Below are 11,021 nucleotides of genomic sequence, written 5' to 3'. Positions count from 1 at the left end.
GAGGTTTTTTGCTCAGGTAGGACCAATGTGGGAGAGGCTTGTGGGTTAACAGAGCTGACAAAGGAATCCATTGGCTGAGATCTTACTTGAGTTTGAAAGTTTCTTTTGTTTGTTTGTTTTTTTTAGGACAGCGATTAACGCTGAGCTTGACTTTCTTCCAGTAGCTGGAAGTTTAGAGACCACGGTAGACCATTAGGGACTGAACCTACAGCCAGCACCCAGCTCTGCCTATAAAACCTCACCAAAGTCTTTGTGATGTTCTAGTCTGAAGCTCCCTTCTACTATTAATATTTCTAGGACCCAGTCTAATACGTTGTTTAACGCTACTTCTTTGAACTCATATATACATGCAACCGTTCCTCTTCCAGGTTTTTAAATGGTAAAAAAATAAAAGTGGTGAAGTCTTTGCTGGGATGAGTGTCATTGTGAGTTACATAACTATAGCTGACTAGTTCAAATGTGTAAATAAATAAATAAAATTAAAAATGCAATACAACAAGGTTTGTTTTTTCTTTTCTTCTGATTTCCACAGAGGAGTATGGTCTGGAAATAACCAACAATGGTCCCATCACAACAGGAGCTCAAGCTACTGTTCACGCCAGCCTAAGTATGAAGAATGACAGCGTCACATCAAACTTGTATCACTTTAACTGGATTTATGCTCCTTTGATTCTGATAGAGAAATCTGAGCAGCGGTTTAACTCCGTAATTAATGTAACTGGTGAATTTCCTGGGACTTTTCCTGTATCTGTCTGGGTGACTCACCAAAACTGTTTGTTATGTCGGCCAGTTGCTAGAAATGTCACCGTGCTTCAGATTACAGGTAAAATGGCTTTACAGCTTCTGTGTCTTCGGGAATTCAGCATACATCAGAATGCTTCCTGCCTTTGCTAGCATTGGAAAAATGAAAGCCAGGCACAAATATGACTTCTGCCAACAGAGTTTGATTTATCCAGCCCTTTTATTGAAGGTGGTTTTGGACAGGCATTTGGGCAATACTGTAGTCTACCTCCATCCAGGAAGCAAGTGTGAGCCTGTTCGTGTTTCCCTGCCTCTGTCACTTAGAGAAACTGAGCTAGAAACCAGATCCAGCTCACACATCAGCGTTGTTCAGTCATGGCCAGACTCCTGAAACAATCCTTCCTGTACTGCTTCCCAGCATTTCTAGTCCTAAGGTTAGGATGACCAGCAGCAGTGACAATCTACTGATTTTCACTGTTGTGTGACATAGCAAAAACTTGGGCCATCAGCACAGCAGAGCCATTAAATTTTCTTTTAGAGTCCTGCCCGAGTGTACAGACATTGGATGTGAAGTCATGGCTGTATTTCCAAATACTGCTAAGTGCAGTTTCAGCTTACAGGGAATATTCATAACTGTAAACATGCATCTTTTGACAAATTGTCCAACAGTGTGGAATGATCTCTGATACAGGGATTGACATGAAATATCACCTGACAGCTTCCTACAATCCCTTCTTGCAGTGACCAGTAACCATATCCCTCCAACCCCATGTCCCAGTGATTCTTATTTGTGCATCATCAAGAGAACAGTTAACCAGATTTAATGAGTTGTTAACAGGGTAAGGCTCTGTTACTGGTAATTAATAGACCATTAATTTTATAATGAGCTGATAAATGTATCATCGTAATGCCTCTTTATTCACAGGTTAGAGAGGATTTTAGATCAATCTTTGCCAGTCCTTGTAAACAAACTTGGGCATAGGATGTCTTAAGAAGTAAAAATCAAAATTTCACCCTTTCTGTGTTTACAGTATATAGCACATCTGTTATTCACAGTTAGTCAAATTTTCATTTCTGTGGAAGCAGCTAAAACTAAAAAACAAAACCCAGCAACATAAAAACCCACAAAACAAACAAAAATGGCTACCACAGACCTGAAGGGAGTGTATAGTGGTTTGATTCTGAATCCCTTGATCTAGGTGTTTGATGGTTAATCCCAGTTCTTTTAAAATCAATAGTAAAAATTGATATTGACCTCAATCAGTCCAGGATTATTTTTCCTATTTCTATTAGAAGCTTTATCATGACCCATTGTGTAACCTTAAATAAGTAATTTAATCTCGCTGCCTCACTAACACGTTAGTAACACTGAGTAACAGATGTAAAACACACTTAACTCCTTGGGCTAGGATACAGAAAGACTTATGCAGTACATTTTAAATAATGTTTTGATGCTCACACAGAGCATGCTATGAAAGTAATATATGCTGTCATTCTTTCTCCACCTTGTTTTTCTGCAGAATTTATCACAGGGAATCTTACCATTGCCCAGATAGAAGACAGCAGATTTATCACACGTGGTTCCAGCTCCTCCACAGGCGCCGTGACCCGGATTTCTTTCTGTCTGCATGACCCAAGTCACTACTTCAAGTCAGCATCATTTGTCTACAACTGGGATTTTGGAGATGGGTAGGTGTGGTTACTTTGTTTGCTTTAGTGAGTACTCAAGATGGCTCTGATTCAGATGTTCATCTAGAGAAAAATGCTGATGAAATCACAGGACAAAGCATACACCTTTGTCAGTTGGTACATTCCTAGCATGTCAACCAGGTGAATTACAAAGACTGTGACACAGAAGTCATTGCATACTCACAAAATGGTGATGGTTTAGACCTAAATTTCTTGTTCAAATATATCCTGAGGTGTATTACTGTGTGTGCAACGAGCTGAACCAAACTGAACAAAATGGAAAAAGTAACTTATTGCAAATTGTTATTTTAAAACATCATTACGCCTGCAGATCTACATTAGCAGGTAGTTATTGTTGAATATGTGGATAATCTGTGCACTTAAGGAAAATGGAAGCGGTATACTGTCTTGTGGTTGGGCAGTAAGTAGCCGTTACTGTGACCAGCTACCCATAAATACACTACAGCTTGTCTGAGGAGCTTTTGAAAGTGGATAGGTCTCTCAAATAATATGGACGAGCACATTAATACACACTTAATGCTTACCTAATAAAAAAATGGAAGGGAAAAAATACCAACATAGCTCAGAACCAACAGAAATAAAACCATGGGTAGTATTTAGCCCTTAAGCCGCTCTGCAGTATGGAGGAAAAAGCCATTCAGTTCTTCAGTTGTTCTCCTCATCCGAGGACAAATACATGTCCAATACTAATAAGTGTATGCAAATAAAAATGTAAGCTTTTAGTCTTTTTTATTTATTTCTTGCTTATTTTTCTTCTCCCCACCACCCCCTCAGTACTTCAGTTAGCTTATAGTCTACCTGCTACAAAGGTAGTTTTTATAATTTACTGATTATTCCTATTCAGTTTGAATTCTTTTAGCATTATCTTTAGTTTCTTTGATTACAAACATGTAAATATACTCTGGGTCTTATACTGACTGTAGTTTTATTGGTAATGCCATGGACATTAATCCTCATTGATAGGGACGTAAAGTAGGATTAGAATCAGAGCCAACTGTAGAATTGTCTATAAAGAAAATATGTTTGAGCTTGCTCCATTTTAAATCGGAAATGCGCAGGGACTTGGTAAAAAGCAATTCTGATTCTAAATCTTTTCATGTTTCACATAGAGTTTATCAGATTACCAAGGAACCCTTTGTCTACTATAACTGCTCCACCCTGGGGAATCGCACGGTGCATCTGAAAGTCATAGCTGAATGGGAACAAATTGGAAGCATCCTACATGAAAGAGAAATGATGCAGAAAACCGGTGATTTTACCACTGCTCTGGAGCTGTTAGGTAATTATAAACCATTTTGCATACTCAAAACAGGACTTGCTATATAAGTTCAGGTACAATCTAGCTTTAATGTGATAACACAACTTCAGCATCGTTTCACATGCAGGAATGGGTCAACATTATTCAATTAAGAGTTTCCATTGCAAAATTGACTTTGTGCTGTTCTACTGCAGAAAAAAAGGGGGGGAAATATATAAAATCTGTTTCTTTTTCATTTACCAGAACTTTCACTGTCTTTTGTAAAAGACTCACATACACTTAAAACTCACAATAAAATGTTTCCCATAACTTATGGAGGATTTGTTTGTTTAATTTATGCCACCTATCCCTAAAACATAAATTGGTTAAAATAAGCATTAGGAAAGTCTCTTTGATTTGATGAGCTTCAGGAGTAAATAAACACATAAGTAGTAATGTAAAGTATTTGATTATATATTAAAAAGAAATTACAAAACATTCAGAAAACTTAGAACTCTACCAGTAGGTTTCTTTCTTGGGTGTGGGGCAAGTAGAAATCTGCAAAGTGTATGAAAACAAACTTTCACCAGAAAACCAGTGAATGTCAAGTTTCTATGTGGAGTGTGACATGCCTTTTTCTTCCTCCCAGATGCTGTTAAAAGTATTAATGTAGTGGGCTCCAGGGAGACTCATGTAATGGAAAACTTGAGTTTATCTCTTCATATCAATGGCACGTAAGTAGCAAACACAATTTCTCTCCCCAAGAAGCATTGTCTATTTAAGTGTTTTTCCCCACTGTTTCCTTAAAATAGTCAGTTGTGCCCCACAGAGCTGTTTCTTAAAACAAAGAAGAAATTCCCTTTTAACAAAATACTGTTGAATATTGCTTTTTCCAGACTTGAAATTCCATGAACCCTGAGAGCCTGAAAAGCTTGCATCTTTACAGAAAAGTAGAATCCTCCTTCTGAATTTTTCTCCTTGACTGATTTCCCCACCATTAAATTAAACTGTATTCAGAGCCCTGTTGCATGGCAGCTGTCCTTGGCTGGGACATGGGAGGAATGATTCTGAGGCATAAGTCTGGCAAAATTGAGATTACCGCAAGACGAATAAAACAGAGAGGCTCCATGCAGTGAGGATTAGAGGAATACAGGAGAGTCATGAGCACCTTGATCCTAGCACAAGCTCTCTCTCAGCTGCAGTATATAGAACACGTCAGAGCTTTTTTGTATGGCATAAGCATTTTAAATGTCATTGAAACTCTTAGGAAAGCTCCTTCATTATAAAAACTCCATGACCACAGAAGTCATTTATTCTCCAGACGAGTGACACATTCACCTTCTGCTTTTTGTGATATGCTTAATTTAAAAAAAAAAAAAAAAAAAAAAAGAGCAGGGCTGTTAGCAGGCATATAGGATGGAGCGAGCAGCACCCAACACAGAGCCATCTGCCAAAGGTATAAAGAGCCTCACTAGACAAAGCAGCGTAGTTTGCATTCAAAAAGCGAATGGCACATTGGCAGGAGATGGTGTACAAATAAATATAAACAGGCAGAAACCATCGCAAACAAACCTGAGATCCCTGAAAGCAGGCTTGGTTTTAGGATGGACAATGTTTGCCAGACCTGACCTCCTAGCCACAGGGCCGGGACTGATGCAATAGGCATTTATGATGGAAAAGCAATGATAAAAGGCTTGAGAGATGAGTTATAGAAACAAAACCTAGAAAATGAGCTAAACACTGTACATGCTGCTTTCTTTAGCAGAGAATGTTCTAAAGAGATAAGGAACAAAATACTAATAAGATGGGGTAAAGAAAAGCTCTATCTGTTGACAAAATCAAAGTCCATAGTGCATAGCATGAGTCCAAGCAGAATCACTTGGAACAAGGGTCTGAAAACGTAAATAAAAAGCATCGACTAGACATGGTGAGAAGACATATGGCCATAAAGTGGATTGCACCTGGATTGCTTGATAGCAAATAAAAAAGTTTTTGTTATTGTAAGGGAGTACTGTGATCCTTGCTATTTATTTACTTTTTCCAGCTATTAGTCCATAGTACAGAGCTCATCTTACATTATTTCCAGTTTTGGTTGTAGAGTTTCTTTAATCAGAAAAGTCTTGGGTGTGTTTCAGTAGCACAGACAGTGATTTCTTCTGTGTGAGAAGAACAAAGAAAGATCAACCTATACTCCCTTGGAAGTGCAGGGAAAAACGATTCTTTTTATCTTTATTGGAGAAGGACTAAGGGGTTTTCTATACACAATAGCCTTCCTATGACCCACGCAGGTATTTAGCTCTCAGCTGAAAGGCTTGCTTATATAGCAGCATCACAAAGAACTTTTTGAATTGACAAATGCTATAAACAAAACAATTATGCAGTTTATTACTTTCTCTATTTGTATTCAGATTAACTTCATTATTTTAAAATTTTAAAAATTATGCTATATTAACCAAGTGATTCATCATCTCTTAGGTGAAATTTTTGCAGAGCTTTCACCTGATTTTTATTTTTTTTTCTTTTTTGCTCTGTCATTTCAGCCCTCCTCTAGCACTGTGCTGGCTGATAAAGGCCGAGTGCATTCCGCTGGAAGGTGACAAATGCCACCTGGTGGAAATCAACGGCTCCTGCTACAGCCTCAGCCACACGTTCAGGGCTGCCGGGCAGTACTGCCTCAGCGTGCGGGTGGAGAACAGTGTGACCATGCTGCAGACCTACCACGGGATAAAAGTGTGGCCCACAGGTGAGGAGCACGGAGATGGGCACCTGCCGGGGAACCGACCATCTCAAACACATCAGGGACAACTATAGCCTGCAGAGGAGGTTTCTGGAAACCAGTATAGATCTCTAAAAGCATAGGAAGCAGGAAAAGAAAGGAGAGACTGTAACGTGCCTACTGGAATTGCTCTGAGCTTCTTGCATCCTGATGAACCCTTAGTCTCAAGAGTGTCTCGAAGCTAATGAGTTTCCTGGGAAGGTTGAGTTACTTAAATCACGTATTTTTCAGTTTAAATAGTCTGGCTCTTGTAGTTAGAGAGGATAACTAGGAAAACATATGCATCTTTAACACTCCCTTTAATTAAGCAGTCTCAACTCTTCTTTTTGTTTCATTTAGTTATGTTTTTTTAAGGATAGATTGCTCTAGGCCTCCATTTCATTACAGCTTTCTGTGTCCCCCCAGCCAGCAATCCCTGCTGGCTCGCCCGTGCATGCCCCTGGTGGGTCTCTGAACCCCCTGAGAAAGTGGTTAGTGGCCAGGTGAAGAGGAGCTGACCAGGGGACAGCCAGGCTGTGATCCACAATGGTTATGCCATCTCACCATGGGCCAGCACTTGTGCACGGGCAGGGCAGCTCACTCCAGAAAGCACCGGTGTGTGTGCAGGGGTGAGTGTGCAAATCACCTTTGCTGGAGGCTGCTGGCTGCTGTGAAGATGCTGACTGAGGTTCTTTCCTATCCTTGTAGAGTACCGCAGAGGTGCAAACACCCTGGGGAGTTAGGGCTAACATATGTAACTGTGTGGGGTTTTTTAGGCTGTTCAAGGGAAAAGAGGGGTTAAAAAAGGACAGACTGTTACAACCTCACAACTCTGCATTCCCAATTCTGAGATTTCAGAAAGACCCAAAGTGATCTGGGCTGAAAAATGTATTCCCTGTTACACACATGTTCTCTGTTCTAAAAATAAGAAAAGTTCTCCTAAAAGGTAATTTCCTTCTCACTGTTGCCTCTGCTCAGTGTTCTGTATCACTCCAGGAATGTCCCCTTGTGCTCTTTCCTAGGGATCCACCCGGCTTTCTTTGTCCTGCTCTGGATCACTCTGATTTCAGTGACTCTAGGACTGGTGCTATACACAACCTTTCGAAATAACACGCAACAAAAAGATCTCGTGGAGGTATTTGGTTACTTTTACTTTGAGCTGGGATAGTAACCTTTCAGCCATGTCCCTTCTTTAATCCCCAGGCAAACAGAGAGGGAGGGAGCATTTCCCTGGTCCTCTGATCCGTTCCATGGAAAAATCTGAACGCTGTAGGCAAACACTTTAAGCAACACACATGCTTCTGTCTAGTTGTGGAGAACTGTAACTGTAATTCGAGTTGCCAGGACTCTCACAGGCAGTTTGTTAATATTCCTACCAGGTGCTTGCATTGAAGTGTGGTAGTGTGGTAACCACCTCAGAGTGGTTACTTGAAGGAAAGCAGGGGGAAAGTGAAAGAGGACACAGGATAGTAAAAAAGAGTGGGTACATTAAAGTGGCACTAAATTGCCACTAGTATGACCCTAGTAGGAGACCTTTATCTCCCCAGCTCCCTTCCATCTCTGGTGTAGCTTTCACTTGCTGCATTATCATATTTGTAATAAGGATGAGCTCCTAAATCAAAGGTAGCTTTCTCGCCCCTTTGGAAAGTACCTAATACCCTTTACATCATGCCACAATATGAATCACATACCTCTAGAGACACTGCCTGCCAGCCAGGTGTGCAGCAGTTGTGAATCAGAAGTCTACCTGAAGTTGGTGACTGACTGAAACTGGTTGAGGACCAGGTGCCATTTCTGGACCAAAATACTCTTGCTGGACTCACTTGAGGCAGCAGGACCTGAATTAAAAATGATCTCTTTGATGTTTCTTTTCCAGGTAGCTGACTTTGACTTTTCTCCACTGTCTGATAAAAACCTGTCTTCTCATTCGGAGTCAGGCTGTGGCCAAATATGTTGCAGATCATGTTTTCTTCGGTCATCTCAAGAAGCTGCCAGGGAAAGTCATGAACTTTTACATTCGTTTTACAAGCCAGTCAAAATGTACACAGTATGAAGAACACAATTGCACCTTGGTTACACTGACTGCTGAGTTTAGCTTTCTCACTGATGATGAGTTAAAAGCCCAGTGCTGCATGAATGGTTTGGTTTTGCCAATGCAATGAGGTTAACCACTTTAAGTCCAGCACCTGAATGTTTCATTCTTTGAACTAAAAAAAAAAAAAGCAAGCCCGGAAACACAGTAAAGGTAACTTTGTATTTTTAAATTATACGGGTGTATACATTTACAGCTGTAAATGCACCATTTTATTCTTATGAAAGGTTGTTTTATGTGCAGGTTTGCTAAATTCACTGCCTCTTGTAACTTCTCTGTTCCTTCTGCTGTCTGTTTCAAAGAAAATGCTTAAGACAAACATACCTCTCTTTCCTGTGTTACAACAATATTACTGGAAATAGAAGTCACCCAAAATGCTGTTGAATGTGTATTTATTCTAAAAGGGAACTGACTCATCCAGGTTGAGAAAGGCCTGGGTGCTGCTGATGAACCAGGCTACCTAACCATGTTGTCTTTTTTCCTCCTGTCTCAGAAGACCCCTTTTTTAAGTTAATGGGCTTCTGTGGGACTGTAGTGGCTGGTGACCTGCTCATAGAGAGCTAGCTGCCAGCAGTAGTTTGGTGGGATTGCAGCACGTGCTGTAGCAGACTCCACATCTCCAACATTTTGTGAAATGTACTATAATCTGTATTAGTAGCTTTTTTTCTTTTACTACTCAGCTAATCAACAAAATTCCTCTTCCAAAAAATGCAACAACCAGTATCTCAAAGCTGCTCAGCAAAACATATTCAATTAAAATTCATAGTCAACGTTCAAGGCAGTATAAACTTCATGCAGACTATCTTCTACTATCAGCTTCCCGCTCAGCCAAGCTTCACTGCCTGCTAAGGTGCATTTCTGAGTACCCTGGAGGCTTTTAAACAAAAGTGTCTCTGTGGCCATTTCTTTTTTTAAATGTGACACGCCTTCCCCACCTCTGATTTAAAGCCTATGGGTGTCGTGGGCTTGATACATATCGAGTGTGTCATAATTTTTCAGATGTACTGACTGGGAGGTAACTGTCTGGATGTGAGGGGATTTACCATGAGAGTTTTGGTGTGTGAATCTCACACATTCAACTTCTACTTTTCCTCCAAGAACCCTGGATCTTCAGTTCGTCTCTGAAGGAAATTACATGACCTCAGAATGGCTTTGTTAATTAATGAAATACATTCAAAATAGAATGGGATCATCTAAGATAACAAACAATCCAGTAAAATGAAGTTTTTGTCAGAAAGTACTTTCCAAGGCAGAACTTCTTTTGGCTTTTTTTCTAAAGAGAAATTGTATTTATAAGCAAGCTTGTTGTTTAGGAGTGGTGCTCTCTGTATTCCTTCTCAGTGCCTTGGTGTCAAACTCTTATCTTCAGTCATGCTCAGTCACTGTTAAAAATGTGCCTCTCCTTAGCCTAGCAAAGAAGCTATTGTTCTTGAGATCTGCACTTTTATTGCTCATTCCTGAGATCCCAGCAATCTGCGTCACTGCCAAAGGTACGTGACTTGTTCTGGGATGTCAGTGTGTTCTGTAAATGCCCACATGGTCCTTGGCACTGGAAATCACTGATTTCTGATGTGAAAAATGCAACTTGGAGTGACAGTGGCCCTAGACAGACTGCACAGTGGCTCTGCAGCCAGAAGTTTAGTTTGGGCTTCGTCTTTTATTGTGTTAGTGATAGACATGTGACTCTTGCTACTACAATACACCTAAAGACAACCCCTTGGCACACTGATGAACGTGTAAAAAGCCCTTTGTTCTCCATATTTTGCTCCTAGCAAAGGCAATAACTGAGAGAGCAGGCTTTGTCATAGGTACCCGAAAGAGGGATCATCTGGGTTGGAAGAAGGTCATATCAAAGGACTAAGAACTGTGCTCTGCCTTGTTTTCCATTAATACCCACCTTAATCCAAGGGTATCATGCAGTTTCAGGCCATGAACATCGCTTCTTTGGTGTTGTGCCTCTGTGCTCTCCACAGTATGTCCAAGCTGAGATACGACTGATCATGCCAAACCTGGCTAAAGTGGATATCAACTCGAGTTAGTGATATGAAAGACAGGCCTAAGAAAATCCCCAGGAAAACGGAACAAATGTCCTTCAGAAGAATATTGGCTCTTATTCTCTTCCTAAAATGAACAAAGGATGGCAAAGGAGCCAAATGATTCAGAAAGGTAGAAAAGATAAAGTGCTGCAAAGTGGAAAGTCAATACTATCAAATAGTGTAAGATATTATTCAAGAGCAGATGCGAAAGAATAGAGGTTAGAAAGAAAGACATCTCTTGCAAAAAATAAGCAGTGGAGAAAGTACACTTAAAAGGGCATGTCAAGAAGCAAATTAACCAAGAAAATTTAAACAACCTTAACAAATTGAGGTGTAAGTATGAGAAATATTCACACGACATGTTCCTGAATCCAATATGAAACTGCTTCCTGCACAAGACTGATATGTGGGTTCAATAAATGCCTCTGAAATTGAAGACAAAAGGTAATT

The 11,021-nt window shown here is 40.2% G+C and overlaps 1 protein-coding gene across 1 annotated transcript; it reads left to right on the top strand.

Moving 5' to 3' along the window:
• Nucleotides 1–502: 502 nt before the first annotated feature.
• Nucleotides 503–8,910, top strand: TMEM130 (transmembrane protein 130; the record flags this gene model as incomplete). The annotated part of the gene is made up of 7 exons (XM_010084566.1): nucleotides 503–823; nucleotides 2,262–2,430; nucleotides 3,561–3,730; nucleotides 4,338–4,422; nucleotides 6,229–6,431; nucleotides 7,466–7,578; nucleotides 8,320–8,910. Coding segments are annotated over 7 exons (1,238 nt in total), but the record flags the coding sequence as incomplete, so codon positions are not given.
• Between the last annotated feature and the right edge of the window lie 2,111 nt (nucleotides 8,911–11,021).

This window comes from Pterocles gutturalis, unplaced genomic scaffold (genome assembly GCF_000699245.1).
Source record: "Pterocles gutturalis isolate BGI_N339 unplaced genomic scaffold, ASM69924v1 scaffold1620, whole genome shotgun sequence".
NCBI lineage: Eukaryota > Metazoa > Chordata > Aves > Pterocliformes > Pteroclidae > Pterocles > Pterocles gutturalis.
Note: the sequence above shows the minus strand (reverse complement) of the source record. Positions and strands in the feature narration are given on the sequence as shown.